Source organism: Bufo bufo, chromosome 1 (assembly GCF_905171765.1).
Source record: "Bufo bufo chromosome 1, aBufBuf1.1, whole genome shotgun sequence".
In the NCBI taxonomy this organism is placed as follows: Eukaryota; Metazoa; Chordata; class Amphibia; order Anura; family Bufonidae; genus Bufo; species Bufo bufo.
In genome coordinates this window covers 796,221,431-796,242,087 of record NC_053389.1, presented here as the reverse complement: position 1 = coordinate 796,242,087, position 20,657 = coordinate 796,221,431, and the positions used below count along the sequence as shown (strand labels likewise).

The 20,657-nt window shown below is 42.2% G+C and overlaps 1 protein-coding gene across 5 annotated transcripts in view; it reads right to left on the bottom strand.

Annotated features, from left to right (window-relative positions):
- LOC120986497 (A.superbus venom factor 1-like) overlaps window positions 1–20,657 on the bottom strand; it is a 694,107-nt gene that overhangs the window by 158,381 nt on the left and 515,069 nt on the right. For all 5 annotated transcript variants that reach the window (XM_040415118.1, XM_040415120.1, XM_040415117.1 and 2 more), the window contains 2 exons: window positions 16,720–16,859; window positions 4,691–4,897 (listed from right to left, as the gene is read on the bottom strand). In XM_040415118.1, the coding sequence (XP_040271052.1) occupies window positions 4,691–4,897; window positions 16,720–16,859 (347 nt within the window). The remainder of the gene's footprint in view (window positions 1–4,690; window positions 4,898–16,719; window positions 16,860–20,657) is intronic.

The following is a 20,657-nucleotide window of genomic DNA, read 5'->3' as shown; positions in this document are numbered from 1 at the left end:
TAGACAGATTATTACAACCTAGTGTCAAAAATATACCGTCTTATATAAAGACACCAAGGATATTATCAAAACATTGGAGGAGATAGACTTCAAGAAAGGGTGGATTTTAGGTACCCTAGATGTGAACTCACTCTACACAATAATTGACCACAAATTGGGTCTGAGGGCACTGTATCAACAACTTACCACCCACAATATTATGAAGGAAGAACAGATTCTATACACAATAGAGGGAGTTGAATACATATTGACACACAATTACTTCTCATTTAATGAGGAGTTCTATGCACAAAGCAAAGGAACCGCCATGGGTACCAGATTCGCCCCTAGTTATGCTAATTTATTTATGGCTCAGTTGGAAGCCACTACCATTAGACCGATATTGGGGGCGGGTCTGGTACTATGGCGAAGATACATAGATGATGTAATATTTATATGGCAGGATACAGCAATAGCACTCTTGTCCTTCTTGGAAGAAATAAATAAAAATAATTGGAATCTCAAATTTACCTCCACTACTAGTGATACAAACATACAATTTTTAGATCTCAATATTACAGTAGGGGATAATAAACTTGTGTGCAGTACATATCAAAAAGCAGTAACTAAAAATAGTTGCATACTGTACACAAGTTGCCACTTACCTAGATGGCTGACTAATGTGCCAAAAAGTCAATTTAGAAGGATAAAACGTAATTGCACTCAAGAATCACAATTTGAGATGAAAGCAGAGACATTAAAACAGCAGTTTATAGAAAAACAATATCCCACTCACCTTTTGGAGGGATCATTAGAGGAAGTTAGAACAATGAGGAGGGAAGACTTATTTGTCCCCAAGCAGAGAGAAACAACAGAAGATATACTGAGAATGATCCTACCATTCCATGCACAATATAAAGGCATGGAAAGAATAATCAAGAAATATTGGCATCACCTGCTTGGGGACAAGATAGTTGGACCCCTACTCAACACTATACCCCAAATTACATACACTAGGGTCCCTAATTTAGGTCTCAAAGTTGCTCCATCAGTGAAAAAGAAGGATCTCACCACACAAGAGAAACAAAACTGGTTATCCTTTAGTGGTTTTTATAGATGTGGACGCTGTTCCAACTGCAAAATCACTAAATTTCCTAAAAAAACTTTAAAAGCACAGTTGACGCAGAATTCGTTCTCAATGGATATCAAAGAAGGATTGCCATGTGACTCAACTAGCGTCATCTATTTGATCGAATGTCCGTGCCGCAAACAATATATTGGCAGAACCAAGCGAACTTTGAAAAAGAGAGTGTCAGAACACGTCGCAAATATTAAGAAAGGGTATGAATTACATTCATTATCTAAACATTACAAAGATCATCATGATAATGACCCATCAAGCCTCAAATATATGGCGTTAGAAAAAGTCAAATATACATGGAGAGGGGGTAATCATATCCTCCAGATGTCCAGGATGGAATCTAAGAGGATATTCGAATTTAAAACCCTATTACCAAAAGGTTTGAATACTGACATGGAACTGTTCGGCTTCTTATAAATGGGGCGTTGGCCTGGTGGGACAGAGACATCTGTGTCAGGCTGTTTTTCCAGCACCCAGATCTCTCTTTCCTGTCAGCTCAGCGCCCCTCTTCATCTATATCCATATTGAAACCGAAAGCCATTGAAACCGAAAGCCACTGACACTCTGTTCAACATTCTTTCAAAATATTGATGACAACAGTGTATATATATTGTTATAATGAGTTTTATCCCGATTCTAATCTGTTAAGTGTGTACAATGCATTAATTTATTATTTTAACTTCACCAATGTATCCAGTTGTATTATTCTGATCCATTTTAGTTTAATTCCAAAAAAACGCATTGAAACCGCACAGAAACCGCACATGCGTTTTTTCGGGTTTTATGTGTTTTATGTTCTATATATCAATTTAAAGCAAAGTATACCGCATGAAATCTAAATCTGAATAACAAATTCATGAGTATAAGGATTTTAAAACCAGTGTTCATGATATATAGATCAGATTAAAAAAAGAACATGTCCCAACTCTTGGAATTGATTCCCTGGTTTTTAAGATATCCCTCACTGGTCCAACCCATGGTTCAACCCATGTTCCAACTCACATTTGTTAATCATGGATACTATATAAAAGAGGACATTACACCTCCACTGTTCAAACCACTGAAGAAGGGGTCCCCTTACCCCGAAACGCGTTTGGTTATAACAGTGAGGGATTATCGAAATAGGAGCGCTCCACATCATAAATTCTGACGTGTACCATCTAATATTTGGAGCAGCGATCACGTCCGAATTCATTACCATTGAATACAGGTGATTTGAATCCCCGCTCAAAAGACGTCAGCAGCACATGACCAAGCAGTGAACCACGTGGGACGCCACGTAAGGTCCTGGAAGGTCACAGCAAAGAACTTTGCAATATCGCTGCGCTCTGTGCAGAGGAGCGGGAGACTTCATCTACTCGGAGGACCGAATAAATAGTATGCCTAGCAAAAGATCAAGTGGATACTGGACAAAGATGTGGTAATGTACAATTAACCAACCAACTCACCTCTTTTGCTATATATGTTATACGGATGAATTAATGACTATTCGCAGCTCCGGTTGATAACAATTCGATCCAACCAGACAGACTTGTCACTTGCGCCAATCTATATTTCCTATTATCATAGCCACTACAATTATTGATATTGGGACATTGTGATAAGAGTGGCATTAGAGTGCGGTATATATATATATTTTTTTAATGTTGTTTCAATTGCATTTTTATGAGATGTTTTATTTATATATAACATTGTAGCGTGTTTATATATTTTTAAGCAAATTATAACAAATAATGAAATATCTCGCTTTGCATGTAATGAGTCTCTCATATGTTAGTTTCACCTTTTAAGTTGCATTACTGAAATAAATGAACTTTGCACGATATTCTAATTTTTCGAGTTTCACCTGTAGATCACTGAAGCCACATCCACAAAACTAAACCCTTTCTAAAAATGACAAGCATGGCATACGGACAAGTAAATTTGGCTAACTCATTGTTTATTGCATCTAAAAATTGGCAAAGCCATGATTTTGGTGCAAGTTTGGTGATGTTTTTAATATAGTTTTATGGTGTTTTTGTCTGCAGCCAGTTTATAGAAAAATAGAAAACACTACAAACAATCCGATTTGTGTTTTTTTCAATGGTATTTGGGGATCAGTGGCACTTTTTTCTAAAGATGGCATCCCCTGGATACAGAGGTTTTCTCTGCCTGTTTTGCAAAGACTTCTCTATCACACTTGAAAAACATTAAAAACATTATAGACGTCAATAGAGATGAGCAAATCGATTCTAATCAAATTACACCCGAATTATTGGAATTCCAAATTTAAATTTAAATTTATGTCCAATTCTAAAGAATTTCTAAAAATCACAGCTGTTTTTCAATCAGAATACAGGAAAGATGAAGCGAGATCACATGAACCTCGTCAACGTGTGTGCATACCCGCTGGCAGAGGTTTGCGAAAACAAAATGTACAACAAATACTACAGTGCAGCTTATTTTTATAGGATGTTTGTTACCACCAGCAATCATGTGTTTACCCATAACCATAAAGACTGCTGTCACTTACAATTACAAATGCCGGCTTGGCATTAAAGAGCTTGAAATTATTTGAATACAGTCCTAAGAGACCTTAGAGAGTAGTCATCAATGATTTTTCAAGTCAAACGGCGCACTTTCGATTCGGTTCACATATATTCGGACCTGAATGCAATTGCTCAATTGATGTGGCCGAATCTAACCCAAATCGACCAAATTTTAAGAAATTTGCACATCACCAGATGCCACCATAATTTAATTATAAAAACCTTATGTAAAATGCTTGGAACCACTAACTTTTTGTAAAAGCAAAAACAGTTAAAAAAGCAAAATAAAAGGTGAGTGTTTTTGATAATGGTGTTTTTGCTGTAATTTTTTGGAGCCAAAGCTAGAATATGGATTCAGCAGCATGGAGAAGTTTTTCCCTTATACAGTATAATTGCACTAACTCATAACGCATAAAAGAAGAAACTGTTAAAAATTACCACAAACTCTAGATGTGAACTCCCAATCTTAAAGTTGTTTTCCAAGACTCAAAAGAATTTTGGTAAAACAAGCCTTATTCATGTGTTCGATCCACCACCGTTCCTGCACTTTTGCTCCAGTGCACACAGCTGATCTTTTTTTATGGCGTTGCAGTGAAGATTCACAACCATTGACCACTGCAGTCAATCACTGGCCTCAGCCATCATGAGCAGTAGTTGAACACATCACAGCTACAAATTATGAGAGTATTAGACAGGCGAGTTCAGATTATTTTGCTATTTTATAACACTTTCTGCCTTAACCTAAATGTGGGGGGTTTCGAAAAACCTCTAACTACTTTAATGTTTCCTAAATCCTACTACACACTGCACAGATGTGAGCAGGAGGTTTTACCTCCGCATAAGTAGTCCACTGTAGCTCCATACTACAGAGCCAAAAGAACGCTATGTGCTTACATATGTTTCTGTATGGACATAAAATGGAACCATACAATTACCATCTACATGGTAGAATGTTGTTGATCGTGCATGTAATCAAATTCATTACTACATTACACCTATATAGAGGGATGTCACTGAGATTACATCTTTCTTTGTTACTTACCACAACAAACAGTTTTTTCTTTACACCATCAGATAAATATTCGCTAGTTGCCTTTACTTCAATGTCATGATTTCCCAGGGTTAGTGGTATAATGATAAATGGAACAACCACAGATGAAGAAGGTTGTATCTCCACTTCTTGTCGGAACTTCATCTTGGCAGTAGAGAGACTGCAGAAGTTTTTATTGTAGGTCCAATGTACACGGACCTAAACCAAAGACAACAAGATGACTAGAGATGAACGAAGGTTTCAAAAATTCTATTTGGTCTTGTGCCAAATATTTCCCAAAAATTTACTTTATTACATATTAATTAGTCATGAAGTGAATTAAATCAGGTCTATCCAGGCCTGAAGTTAAACTTTAGGTAGAATGTGTCCTGGTGTACATCACTGATCAGTGCAGCAACATGCATAGCTAGCCCTTTCTGGTAGAGAAACAGTTACTGTGCGTCATAATGGCAGGCAGGTCACATATATGGATGTGCACATCATTGTACAGGCCACCAACATTCCTAGCTAACCTCTAGCTAAAAAAAAACAAAAAACTAAAAACAGCATATAGAATCCTAAAGTAAAGCAAAAACAAAATCGCCCCCCCCCCCCGCAGATGTCCCAATGACTCTTTAGTGGAACAAAATAAGGACATGGAGGCAGTGGCAATAAAAAAAAAAAGATCTTTTAATCCATGTTGTGGCAGTGCAAACACATGCTTTTGAATGCCTTCTGTGAGCTGTGGAATGACTGTACGCCACTATTAGGCTTAGTTAACACTTCACTTATTTGGTCAGTTATTCTCTTCAGTTATTGTCAGCCCAAAGCAGGTGCGGGTCAAAACCACAGAACAGGTGCAGATCTTTTCATGATACCTAATCTGAGAGTAGGCTTTTCTCCTGAATTTGCTTCACAATAAGTGATGGACATAACTCACCAAAAAACAGAACTGTGAACTCCGCCTTACAGGTCAATGTTAGTGTCTGCTCTAATCCATCGGTGTGGACTTAACAGTGCAGTGGCCCACAGTAAGGCTGTGTTTACATCACTGTTTATTTTTACGTTCTTCTGATCCATGATGCCTTCAAACTGTCAGTATTTGGTCAGATTTTGTAAGGGAAAAACAGGAGTAGGTCCAAAACAGAAATAACATGTGATGGAAATATTTGCATGTGTTTTCTGTTTTGGACCCACTCCTGCTTTTGGCTTTCATTTCATGATCAAATCCTGATGCAAAATTCTGACCATGTGATAGAGGCTTTATGGGTGCTCAAACAACAGGACCCCTTTTTTGTGTGTTTTTTTTTCTTTTCTTCTGATAGATAAGAAGAAAAAAAACCACTGTATTGACATACACAGTGATGTCAACACGGACAAACAGGGACACTAGAGGCCCTGTAACAGACTGGTGAGGGTGGCAACAGCATGAAGAGTCACAATAGTGGCCTCAGAATAGAGTGGGGGAGGGGGCAAAAGCACAAGATGGTGGCAGATCACAGTAGGAGCAGATGAAAGTAGAGGCATCAGGCGGGAGACAGCATCAGAATACTGTATTGTCAGCAGCACATGGACAGAAGTATCGGGCCATTTGTCACATGTTTGGTGTTGCAACACACTACAGTCTGATCATTACTGCCAGAATGATCTAGTCTTTTGCATCAGGCACCGGTGTCTGGAATTCCTAGTTGATCCAGGCCTAAAGGTTAGTCTCTCAACATTTTGTGTTAAAAGGCTGCACTCAGCAGTCATTCCGGTGCCACACTATTGGCCGGGCAGAAAATCGTATCCAGGGCAATTCAAGTTTGGCTGCTCAGTAGTCCAGGGGATCTTGAATCTGGGGTGACAGGGTGAAGTCTAAGTATGCCACCACTAGTGATGAGCGGAAGGGGTCATATTAGAATTCGTGATATTTCGCTAATATTTTGTAGAATATTCGTCATATATTCGACATTCATTTTTTCGCGTACGCGCATGCGCAAATGCACTATACAGTCCCCAAATGCACTAAAAAGAAAGTATATTGGAGTTTTTTTGGGGGGCGACTGGTATATCACACCAGTAGTAATGATTTGTTCCAATAACGCTTGTCCCTCTATATACCTGCGGTATCGCAGCAGAACCACAGACAACTGCCGCACAATACAAATGCACTATAATATACAGGGAGTGCAGAATTATTAGGCAAGTTGTATTTTTGAGGATTAATTGTATTATTGAACAACAACCATGTTCTCAATGAACCCAAAAAACTCATTAATATCAAAGCTGAATATTTTTGGAAGTAGTTTTTAGTTTGTTTTTAGTTTTAGCTATTTTAGGGGGATATCTGTGTGTGCAGGTGACTATTACTGTGCATAATTATTAGGCAACTTAACAAAAAACAAATATATACCCATTTCAATTATTTATTTTTACCAGTGAAACCAATATAACATCTCAACATTCACAAATATACATTTCTGACATTCAAAAACAAAACAAAAACAAATCAGTGACCAATATAGCCACCTTTCTTTGCAAGGACACTCAAAAGCCTGCCATCCATGGATTCTGTCAGTGTTTTGATCTGTTCACCATCAACATTGCGTGCAGCAGCAACCACAGCCTCCCAGACACTGTTCAGAGAGGTGTACTGTTTTCCCTCCTTGTAAATCTCACATTTGATGATGGATCACAGGTTCTCAATGGGGTTCAGATCAGGTGAACAAGGAGGCCATGTCATTAGATTTTCTTCTTTTATACCATTTCTTGCCAGCCACGCTGTGGAGTACTTGGACGCGTGTGATGGAGCATTGTCCTGCATGAAAATCATGTTTTTCTTGAAGGATGCAGACTTCTTCCTGTACCACTGCTTGAAGAAGGTGTCTTCCAGAAACTGGCAGTAGGACTGGGAGTTGAGCTTGACTCCATCCTCAACCCGAAAAGGCCCCACAAGCTCATCTTTGATGATACCAGCCCAAACCAGTACTCCACCTCCACCTTGCTGGCGTCTGAGTCGGACTGGAGCTCTCTCCCCTTTACCAATCCAGCCATGGGCCCATCCATCTGGCCCATCAAGACTCACTCTCATTTCATCAGTCCATAATACCTTAGAAAAATCAGTCTTGAGATATTTCTTGGCCCAGTCTTGACGTTTCAGCTTGTGTGTCTTGTTCAGTGGTGGTCGTCTTTCAGCCTTTCTTACCTTGGCCATGTCTCTGAGTATTGCACACCTTGTGCTTTTGGGCACTCCAGTGATGTTGCAGCTCTGAAATATGGCCAAACTGATGGCAAGTGGCATCTTGGCAGCTGCACGCTTGACTTTTCTCAGTTCATGGGCAGTTATTTTGCGCCTTGGTTTTTCCACACGCTTCTTGCGACCCTGTTGACTATTTTGAATGAAACGCTTGATTGTTCAATGATCACGCTTCAGAAGCTTTGCAATTTTAAGAGTGCTGCATCCCTCTGCAAGATATCTCACTATTTTTGACTTTTCTGAGCCTGTCAAGTCCTTCTTTTGACCCATTTTGCCAAAGGAAAGGAAGTTGCCTAATAATTATGCACACCTAATATAGGGTGTTGATGTCATTAGACCACACCCCTTCTCATTACAGAGATGCACATCACCTAATATGCTTAATTGGTAGTAGGCTTTCGAGCCTATACAGCTTGGAGTAAGACAACATGCATAAAGAGGATGATGTGGTCAAAATACTCATTTGCCTAATAATTCTGTACACAGTGTACTTTCTAACATAACATGCACAAGGAAGGCAATCCATTAGAATATACATAAAGATAAAACGTAACCTTTATTAATGTTACTATGAAGGTCCATTCACACGTCCGTAAGTGTTTTGCGGATCCAAAAAACACGGACACCGGCAATGTGCATTCCGCAATTTGTGGACCGCACATCGCCGGCACTATCACAGAAAATGCCTAATCTTGTCTGAAATTGCAGACAAGAATATGACATGTTCTATTTTTTGGCGGAAACGGAAGCACGGATGCGGAAGTGCGGATCCGCAAATGCGGATAGCACATTCCAGCCCCATTGAAAATGAATGGGTCTGCACCCGTTCCGCAAAATTGCGGAACGGATGCGGACCCATTTTGCGGACGTATGAATGAAAAAGATATCCCTCAAAATGAAAATAAATAAAATTATTAAAGTTAGGTAAAAAGCATAGATGTGGTAGGCAATAACAAGTGCTCGGCGGCACCAAATCAGAAACCATATGTCCTACCACAATCCGGGGGGTTCCAGTGCACATCCATGGATCCCGGAGGGAAAGCAAAAAACATTTATCTCTGGGCTAGATGATGATGTGGTATTGAAGGACAGGGTGGGCAAAGAACTGTCCCTGATATTGCCCTACAGGGGGTGCTATTCTGGCCTATGATAGCTTAACCACAGACCACCCGCCCTGATAAGAGTGACCCCATCCGGAACCTTACCTTATATAAAAATGGCCCTAGTAAGCCCCTAGGCCCCTGACTTCCAGGTGATCACTATATAGATCTACGTGTTTTTGACTCTTTATAAAAGTATATTATAGTATATCGCACCCCTCTGTGTATCACACCTATCGATAGCAGACCTGTACCAGTCCTTAAAATGACTTTTGTGGCCCTATTAGCTAGCGTTTGGTGTCCCTAACAGTCTGTCCCTGCTCCACACAGCAACCTCTACCTACACTGGCAAAACACTGAATGTAAAATGGCGGCCAGATCAGGTTTATTTATAAGGTAGGGGGGGTGTCCATGTGCTGAAATGTCTTAATTGGCTGTCCTGTACCACCTGATGGATGTGTCATGGGTCAAAGTTCTTCACAATGTAAAAGAATATGACGGGCGCGAACATCTCCATATGTTCGCATGTTCGGCAAATCGCGAACACGCAAAGTTTGCCGCGAAACGACTGCCGGGCGAACTGCAAGGCCATCACTATTTATATGTATATATTTCAAGTGGGAATCGCCTAATGGGACCATAATGATTGATATGTTAGTGAAACACTGGTTTGACAGAATATAGCAGATCAAGTGACCAAGGTTGGTTTGCCCAAAATGACCGTGATTAGATAATGTCAAATTCATTTGTATTGTCCTTTTCCTATGTGTATGATCGCCAAATATGTATCCATATAGAAATCCATTATAACTTTTAGTGAAATCCAAAGAAAAAAAGTTGGCCCACCCACTTTTGCGGTATAAAAGACAGAATATGGGGAATGCGAATAGGAGCCACTGAAGAAGGAGCTTGTTGCTCCGAAACGCGTTTGGTACTATAAGCAACCCAAAAAAAAGACCACTGACCGATCTGACACAGATGTCCTGTATACTGAATATACTTCTATATAAATGAATAGACTTAAAAAAAGGTGAAGGACGGGGGCCTCCCATGGAGGCGGAATCGGGGTGCTGAAGTGTTCACTTCAGATGGAAAAAAATGCCGAATAATCAAAAAAAAAATATATAGCACTATAGCGAATTATTCTCGCGAATATCGCCACTTCGAGAATTTGCGAATATTTAGAATATAGTGCTATATATTCGTTATATCTAATATTCGTCATTTTTTTCCATCAGAAGTCATGATTCCTCCGTGCTTAAGTGACTCATTGGCCCACAAGCAAGAAGCAGGGAGGAATCATGTGTTCAGATAGAAAAAAAATTGCGAATATTCGATATAACGAATATATAGCACTATATTCTAAATATTCGCAAATTCTTGAAATGGCGATATTCACGAGAATAATTTGCTTTTTGAATATTTGTGCTCAACGCTAGCCACTACCTGCTGGTTGAGGTTCTGCTCCATGTCCTGCTGCTGGGTGGTTTCTTCAGAAGGCAGGTGAAGAAAAGTGCTGATTAGAGACTAAAGACTTAAGTTGCTGCTGATGGAGCTGGTGCTGCTCCTGCCCCCACCCCTCTCCAGCAGTAATGGCAGTGGAATGTGAGCTCAGAGAGACCCCCTGGTTAGACCTTTGTTAGGATGGGTTATGGCACATGAAGGCAGCAACCAACCGACTACAAATGATGTCTTGATAGTAGTTGAGTTTTTTATCCCTCTCAGAAGGTGTAAAAAAGGCCCCCATTTTGGACCGGTAGCAAGGGTCTTACATTGTGGAGAGCCAGTAGTCATCCCTCTGCTGAATTGTGATAATGCAGCTGTCACTATGCAAGTAACTCAGCATGCATCTTGCCTCCATCTCCATTGCCTCCATGCCTATGTCGTCTTTGTCACCAGCCTATAGCTCCTCCTGTTCCTCCTTCTCCTCCTGCTTCTCTCCTGTCGCTTGAACAGATAAACCACCTAGTTATGTATAGAATTCCTGGGCATTTATGTCCTCCTCCTCGTCCTAATCCTCCTCCTGTGCCAGTTAAGCCTCCAAAGGGCTCAGGTGACCATGAGATGTAGGTGCCACGCCTTCTGTCCCCTCGCCAGTCAGATTTATCAGCATTCCCTCCAGAAGGTAAAAGAGTTGGAATTACATAATTCATCATGTAGTCCTGGCGACTGACAAATAAAGAGGCCTCCTCAAAGGGCCTGAGCAAACGGCAGGTGTCGCGCATGAGCTGCCACTGTCTAACTTCAAAGTTACACCGAGGAGTAGTCGTCTGTCTGAATCAAGAAATTGGTTACAGGCTTCCTCTGCTCATACAATCGGTCCAACATGTGAAGCGTGGAGTTCCAAAGTGTGGAAATGTTGCATATGAGGCGATGTTGGAGAACACCATTCTGCCTTTTCAGCTCAAGGAGGCCACGTTCTGCACGGTAAGAGTGACTGAAGTGCGTGAACAGTTTCCTTGTCAACTGTAAGACGTCTTGCAGTTGTGAGGAAGACTTCAGGAACCAGGTGACAATAAGATTGAAGACGAGCGCCATACAGGCCAGCCCTCCATGATGCAGCATAGACAGAATGTTCTTCAAGTTATCGGTGACCATGGTTCCTATCTCCAGTTAGCAAGGAGACAGTCAGGATTCGATTTCTTGGTTGATGATGCAGAGCATTTCCTCTCCGGTGTAACTGTTCACCCAGACTGACCAGGTGCAGAAGTATGTGACAACGCCATACTTTTCATAGATCGTATACTGGAGGACCACTATGAACAGTGCCTACAGTGGAGGCTGAAGACAACATGGAGAATGAAGAGGCAGAGGAGCACATTGGCGCAGAAATCCCACAATTACAATGCAGAGGCGGCATTGCCATCACCTGGCCAAATTGGTGGTGTGCCTGGACAGGAACCACATTTACCCAGTGGGTTGCAAAGGAAATATATGGTCCTTGACCGTAATTATAGCTCCACATGTCAGTGCTGGCATTAACTGTACCAGATGCTGACAGGCTCAAGGACTGGCTCACCTTCTGCTCAACATACATAGGGCTGGTACACCTTTTGTAGAGAAGTAATGATGGCTTGGGTATCTCCACATTGGGTGGGCACAAGCCATCAGTTCTCTGAAATGTTCAGAGTCCACAATATAGAAATGGAGGGACTGTAGTACGAGAACTTCGCCAGGTGCACGTTCAGCTTCTGCACAGTTGGATGAGTGCATGCATACTGTTGTCTCTTTGCTATCGCCTGGTGATCGATTGCTGGCGAAACACGACGAGGATTAGGAGGAGCATGAGGAGCAATACAGCAAGAGAAGGAATGACAGCTTCCTTCTGCTGAGGTTGCAGAGCCCTGACTGCTGGTGAAGGGGTGTGGTCTGCTGGATAATGCGGTGGTTGCTGCTTCAGGATATACCACTTTATTAGTGTCATGGTTTTCCTAGGCCACTTTATGTGATGATCCATATGTTCATGCAGGGCCGTGGTGCCAACATCAATACCAAGCATTGCCTTCTGCACACATATCCTGCATACTACCACGATGACATCTTCCAGCGACTTGATAAAAAATTCCTGCACTGCTGAGTATGGCATCTTACCCCCACCACTCCATGTTGACTGCCTGCCGTTGCCTTTATGAACCCGTGCACCGCTAGTTGTTTCCTGACAGGTGGGCTCCTGACAAATGGTCTACTGTCTGGTCATTACTTATGTCACTCTCACCAGTCTCATGGCCACGTCCCTGACCACTCACAACACCTGCTCCCACCTGACTGTCATCATCGCTAGTTGCACACCTAAGGGAGGATGCAGCGGACCTCTCCTCTAAGTCTGCGCTGGCCTGTAGCTGCTGACTGTGCTCACTAAGCTCGTCCTCGCTAAAAAGCAGAGCAGAGCTGGCAGCATGCATTACTTCCCAAGCAGAAGGATCAGCAAAACAAAGCAACAGTTGCAAGACAAGTGAGGACACAGAGGTCATTCCTGGGCCATGCCAACTAAATGTAGTGTCAGAGGAACCCACTGATTGCTGGCTGTGTGCATTTGTTGTCACCTGAGATGATGCTGAAGAGCGAGTCAAGCGTTCCAGTACAGATGGATTGTTGGTCAAAACACATCCGCTAGATGACAGCGGCAGCTCTAGCCAGATGGACCGGCTGCTGCTACTTGTGCCGCTACAGAAACATTTTTGCCACTGCCTGTTCCTTTTGAGAGCCCAGACAACTGTCTGTTGACCACAGTGTACAGTAACTGAATCCGTAATGTAACAGATTAAGTATGAATGGCGCAGCAGATAAACTAGAAGAACATGCCTATATATTAGACCGCCTATTGACAATGAGTGTGATGCACAGTAAGTCTATATATAAAAGAACAAATTAAATAAGAAAAAGAAAGGTCCTCCAGGATGGTCGCACGCTGTTAAAATCCAAGTTTTCTTTGGTATACATTAAAAGTACAGGAACATGACTGAGCCATAACAGGTTGACACGTTTCGAAATCAAGTCTTAGTCATAACCATAACATTAAGGTTATGACTAATACTTGATGTTGAAATGCGTCAACCTGTTATGGCTCATGTTCCTGTACTTTTAATGTATACCGAATAAAACTTGGATTTTAACAGCGAACAACTGTGCTGGAGGATTTTTCTTTTTTTCATTGCAAGTTTCCTGGTCTGGGAGCTCCATGCATGTCTCTTGCTAGTACTGGGTGAGCTGATAAAAAATTTTGAGAACAGATTAAATATAAATGTCGCAGCAGATGAACTAGGTAAACACGCCTATATATTAGACCACCTGTTGAGACTACGTTTCATACACAGTAAGTCTATGTATAACAGAACAGATTAATTATTAATGACGCAGTAGGTGAACTAGGAAAATACGCCTATATATTACAGTGAGTCTGCACTGTCCCTGCAGTTTCCCTATGCTCTCCCTATGCTCTCCCTACAGTGTGTACAAACTCTCACTACAATTTACCTAAACTTTCCCTGCATTGGCCCTGCACTGGCCCTATCCAATTATCTACAATTAAAAGGTTGTCTCGACTGCTGATTTCAGTGATACATTGTTCCCGAAACACTCTCTAAGATGAAGTGGGGTTGGTGCCTCTTCCTGAGAGTGATAGCACAGGCAAGCGGCTGTGCGTGCGCGCTCCCAAAGCTGCTAATGTATAAGACCCCTTGTAAAATCTGTATTCAGCGCACTCTGTATAGAAGCTGTCTGTAGGGTTCCACCCCAATAGATATAATGAAATCAACAGCAGCCTTTATTATCGATGCTATGGTACATTTATTGAAGATATATTTTCACATGCGGCAGTATAGATAACGTTTCGGCAAAAATGCCTTCGTCAGATACTACAGAAAAGACAATTTGAAATCAAATTAGACACAAAGAACATAAAAAGTACAAAAAACATAACCAGTGATCATACAAACAGATTGCATCAGGATCATTATGGCATAAATGTTATCTATACTGTCGCATGTGAAAATATATCTTCAATAAATGTACCATAGCATCGATAATTAAGGCCCCTTGTAGACGGGCGAGATTTCCACGCGGGTGCAATGCGTGAAGTGACCGCATTGCACCCGCACTGAATCCGGACCTATTTATTTCTATGGGGCTGTGCACATGAGCGGTGATTTTCACGTATCACTTGTGCGTTGCGTGAAAATCGCAGCATGCTCCTCTTTGTGCGTTTTTCACGTAACGCAGGCCCCATAGAAATGAATGGGGCTGCGTGAAAATCGCAAGCATCTGCAAGCAAGTGCGGATGCAGTGCGATTTTCATGCACGGTTGCTAGGAGACGATCGGGATGGGGACCCGATCATTATTATTTTCCCTTATAACATGGTTATAAGGGAAAATAATAGCATTCTGTATTCAGAATGCATAGTACAATAGGGCTGGAGGGGTTAAACAAAAATAAAAAATAATTTAATTCCCCTTAATCCACTTGTTCACGCACCATGGACCATGTGATGAGCGCAGTGACGTCACCACAGGTCCTTTTCCTCACAGATGAAGACAGAAGAGATGCCGGCTGCGCGAACAAGTGGATTAAGGTGAGCAAATTTTAATTATTTTTTTTTTAACCCCTCCAGCCCTATTTTACTTAGCATTCTGTATTCAGAATGCTATTATTTTCCCTTATAACCATGTTATAAGGGAAAATAATACAATCTACACAACCTTGAACCAAAACCTGAACTTCTGTGAAGAAGTTCTGGTCTGGGTACCACATTCTGTTTTAATCACGCGCGTGCAAAACACATTGACTGCAATTGCGTACCTACTCGCGCGGGTTGGCCGCAATGCACCCGGGACGCATCCAGACCCAAAACGTGACACCCGTCTGAAAATGGCCTATAAGAATCACTATCAGCTTCGGCTGAATGAATGCTGTGCAGACTGTGACAACCAATGATAAATGGTTGCCCCGTTCTGTTTGCTAGTTCTCCATCTTTCCATGGATGTATAGAACATCTCCAAGGCTGTGGAACATGCCCTGGAGCTGTTCTATACAGGCAGCCATATTTGAAATGAGGTGGCCGAGGACGTGAGCAACTGCTATAGAAGAGCGGTGGTCGGGGACCTGAGCTAATGCGTACACGCGGGATCTGTGCACTCGCTCCCGTGATTCCCGGCCACCAGAAGGCCAGCTTATGCTTGTTATGCGCTAGCGCGGCCACCGCTGCATCATGGCCGTAATCCCTAGAGACGAGCAGTGTATGAAAAGGAACACATTTGGAGATACTAGGGACCAGAGCCATTATTGAAAAGGAACATATATTAGTAAGTTACTCATATTAACTTTATACACATAATAAGTTCAGCTTGATGAGGTGAGACAACCCCTTTAACCACTGTCCATAGTGCTTTCCACATCTGTACCTATGCTCAGCTCACAGTGACATGGCGGAGACCAGGTTGGATGAGGCTTTTATAGGGCTGTGACATCACAGGGGATGGCTATTTGCTTATTGGCTTGATGCACAGCATTATGGGTCATATCATGTTCCCGGGCTTCTTACTTTCACTTTGTACCACATTTAGCTGCCATTTTAGGAAAAAAAATTATTTGTTACCACGAAGCGCAAAGAAAATTCGGATTCATGGCAAATTAAATTTTTTCGTTTCTCTTCGATTCACTCAATGCTAAAGATGACCATTCATGAAAGATGAATGACTGAGAAGTAAACGCTCTCAGTAGAGATGAGCTAATTTTTCAAAACTTTGATTTGGCTGCTTTGCTGAATTTCACAAAGAAGTTTGCTTTGTGACGAATTACTTTGTCACGAAACGCATTTCTTTGTGAGAAGCGGAAGCAATAACAGGGATTGCGCCTCCCCTCATCATTGAACCCCTCAGATGCTGGGTTCGGCGATGATTGCTGAATCTGAGATCACCCTTGAGGGCTGTTAGGGGTTAATCTGTTAAAAAAAAGACATCTTGCTGGAAAATCCAGCCATCATACGTCACTGTGCACAAGATTTTGATCGGGATCTTCAATCAAGATGGCCGTGGAGGACTCTTCGCACATAATTGTATGAGGTAAGTAGAATTTTTTTCCTTTTCACTGCCATTTTAGGGAAAATTGATTTGTTACCACTTTGTGAATATCGATTCACTCAACACTAGTTTGCAGGTTGATTGACTCATCTTTCCCATTTTTATGACTGTAATGTGGTTGACTTGCCTTATGCTTAAAGGTGTTGTAGTTGTAAAGAATGGCCCGTATCTCTACTTGTTCATTTCTCACCACAGAATGTGGAAGCTTCAAATCAATGAAGAAGTCCTTCCTCACCTCAATATTGTGAGGTTTAGACACACAGATACCTGCCAAGAAAATGTTAGAGAGAATGTAAAATTCCATATGATTGATTACAAATATAATCGAGTAAAATGTACATATTATTACTCTAAATCTTGTCATGATCCTGATTACATCCTTTATTAGGCCCCATTGCAGACAGGATGTGAACCCATTAATTTCAATGGGTCCGCAAAAAATGCGGACAGCACTCTGTGTACTGTTCGCATCTGTATGTCTGTTCTGTAGCCCGGCATAAAAGACAGAACATGTCTTATTTTTGTTGATATCGCGGACAAGGATAAGCATTGTTACAATGGATCCACAAAAACACGGATGCAACACAGACGTCACATGGACCCATATTTTTTGCGGATCCGTATTTTGCAATATACATATGGTCGTGTCAATTAGAGATGAGTGAATTTTTAAAAAATTTGATTCGCTTCGCTGCAAAGAGCCGCAGAGAGCCCTTAGGCCTCTTTCAAACGGGCGTTGCGGGAAAATGTGCGGGTGCGTTACGGGAACACTCACGATTTTTCCGCGCGAGTGCAAACATTGTAATGCGTTTTGCACTCGCGTGAGAAAAATCACGCATGTTCGGTACCCAAAGCCGAACTTCTTCACAGAAGTTCGGGCTTGGGATCGGTGTTCTGTAGATTTTATTATTTTCCCTTATAACATGGTTATAAGGGAAATTAATAGCATTCTGAATACAGAATGCATAGTAAACTAGCGCTGGAGGGGTTAAAAAATAAATAAATTTAACTCACCTTAATCCACTTGATCGCGGAGCCCGGCATCTCCTTCTGTCTTCTTTGCTGAACAGGACCTGTGGTGAGCATTCATTACAGGAACAGGACCTGTGGTGACGTCACTCCGGTCATCACATGATCCATCACATGATATTTTACCATGGTGATGGATCATGTGATGGATCATGTGATGACCGGAGTGACGTCACTACAGGTCCTGTTCCTGTAATGAATGCTCACCACAGGTCCTGTTCAGCAAAAAAGAAAGAAGGAGATGCCAGGCTCCGCGATCAAGTGGATTAAGGTGAGTTACATTTAAAAAATAAAAATAAATAATTAACCCCTCCAGCGCTATTTTACTATGCATTCTGTATTCAGAATGCTATTATTTTCCCTTATAACCATGTTATAAGTGAAAATAATAATGATCGGGTCTCCATCCCGATCGTCTCCTAGCAACCGTGCGTGAAAATCGCACCGCATCCGCACTTGCTTGCGGATGCTTGCGATTTTCACACAACCCCATTCATTTCTATGGGGCCTGCGTTACGTTAAAAAAATGCTGAATATAGAGCATGCTGCGATTTTCACGCAACGCACAAGTGATGCGTGAAAATCACCGCTCATGTGCACAGCCCCCTAGAAATGAATGGGTCGGTATTCAGTGTGGGTGCAATGCGTTCAACTCACGTATCGCATCCGCGCGGAATACTCGCCCATGTGAAAGGGGCCTTATAGTGGTGTAGAACACTGTGCCTTGCAGTAACACGCATAGGGAGTCTGCTGTGATAGTGAAATAATACTGTGAGTCAGTATGACATTCAGATGACAGGCGTCGCTCATAGAATCACTGCACACTTCAGTTATTTGGTCAGTTTTGGCCCCGTGACTGCCCAAATAAGTGAAGTACTGTATGAATTCAGCCTTACAGGTCGATGTTAGCGCCAAGAAGAAGCGCACTCCTTTTACAAGGTCGTCAGCTAATTCCACATAGATGTCTACAGAACCTGTTCTATTAAACGCTTATAGAAGTAGAGCCCCCCGACAGAGTGGAGAGGGTGTCAGCAGTAAGTTGGTGTGGACGTCACTGATAATTTTGCTTTTTTTCTGATCCGTCAGAACTAGAGATGGCCTTGCGGTTAGCCCGACAGTCGTTTCGCGGGGAACTTTGCGTGTTCGCGATTCGCGGAACATATGGAGAAATTTGCGCGCGCCATATTATTTTACATTATGAAGAACTTTAACCCATGACACATCCATCAGGTGGTACAGGACAGCCAATTGAGACATTTCAGCACATGGACACACCCCCTACCTTATAAATAAACCTGATCTGGCCGCCATTTTACATTCGGTGTTTTGCCAGTGTAGGGAGAGGTTGCTGTGTGGAGCAGGGACAGACTGTTAGGGACACCAAACGCTAGCTAATAGGGCCACAAAAGTCTTTTTAAGCACTGGTATAGGTGTGCTATCGATAGGTGTGATACACAGAGGGGTGTAATATACTTATACTTTTATAATGAGACAAAAAATACATCTATATAGTGATCACCTGGAAGTCAGGGGGCTAGAGGCTTACTAGGGCCATTTTTATATAGGGTAAGGTTCCGGATGGAGTCGCTCTTATCAGGGCGGGTGGTCTGTGGTTAGTCTATCAGGGCCAGAATAGCACCCCCTGTAGGGCAATATCAGGGACAGTTCTTTGCCCACCCTGTCCTTCAATACCACATCATCATCATCTAGCCCAGGGATAGATGGTTTTTGCTTTCCCTCCAGGATTCATGGATGTGCACTGGAACCCCCGGATTGTGGTAGGACATATGGTTTCTGATTTGGTGCCGCCGAGCACCTGATTTAGTGCCGCCGAGCACTTGTTATTGCCTACCACATCTATGCTTTTTGCTTAAAGGGGTTCTGCACTTTGTTTTAACTGATGATCTATCCTCTGGATAGATCATCAGCATCTGATCGGCAGGGGTCCAACACCCGGGACCCCCGCCGATCAGCTGTTTGAGAAGGCAGCGGCGCTTCAGCAGCGCCGCGGCCTTCTCGCTGTTTACCGCTGGCCCAGTGACGCCACGACTAGTATCAACTAGCGTGGGCGGGGCTAAGCTCTGTTCACTTGAATGGAGTTTAGCCCTGCCCACGCTAGTTGATAATAGTCGTGACGTCACTGGGCCAGCGGTAAACAGTGAGAAGGCTGTGCCGCTGCTGGAGCGCTGCTGCCTTCTCAAACAGCTGATCGGCGGGGGTCCTGGGTGTTGGACCCCCGCCAATCAGATGCTGATGATCTATCCAGTGGATAGATCATTAGTTAAAACAAAGTGCAGAACCCCTTTAACTTTAATAATTTAATTTTTTTTCATTTTGAGGGATATCTTTTCCATTCACACGTCCGCAAAATGGATCTGCATCCACTCCGCAATTTTGCGGAACGGGTGCAGACCCATTCATGTTCAATGGGGCCGGAATGTGCTGTCCGCATCCGCATTTGCTGATCCGCACTTCTGCATCTGTGGTTCCGTTTCCGCAAAAAAAATAGAACATGTCCTATTCTTGTCCGCAATTGCAGACAAGATTAAGCATTTTCTATTATAGTGCTGGCGATGTGCGGTCCACAAATTGCAGAATGCACATTGCCAGTGTCCGTGTTTTGTGGATCCGCAAAACACTTACAGACGTGTGAATGGACCCTCGTAGTAAAATTATTAAAGGTTACGTTTTATCTTCATGTATATTCTAATGAATTGCCTTCCTTGTACAATGTTATAATATACTTTCTATGGTAGACAGTATATTATAGTGCATTTGTATTGTACGGCAGTTGTGTGCGGTTCTGCTGCGATACTGCAGGTATATAGAGGGACAAGCGTTATTGGAACAAATCATTTCTGCTGGTGTGATATACCAGTCATCCCCCAAAAAAACTGATTGAAGCGGGTGTTATATAACAATATACTTTCTTTATAGTGCATTTGGGGACTATATAGTGCATTTGCGCATGAGCATACGCGAAAATTATATTGCAGATATTTCGCATGAAAAAATAATGAATGGAGATCTCAAATT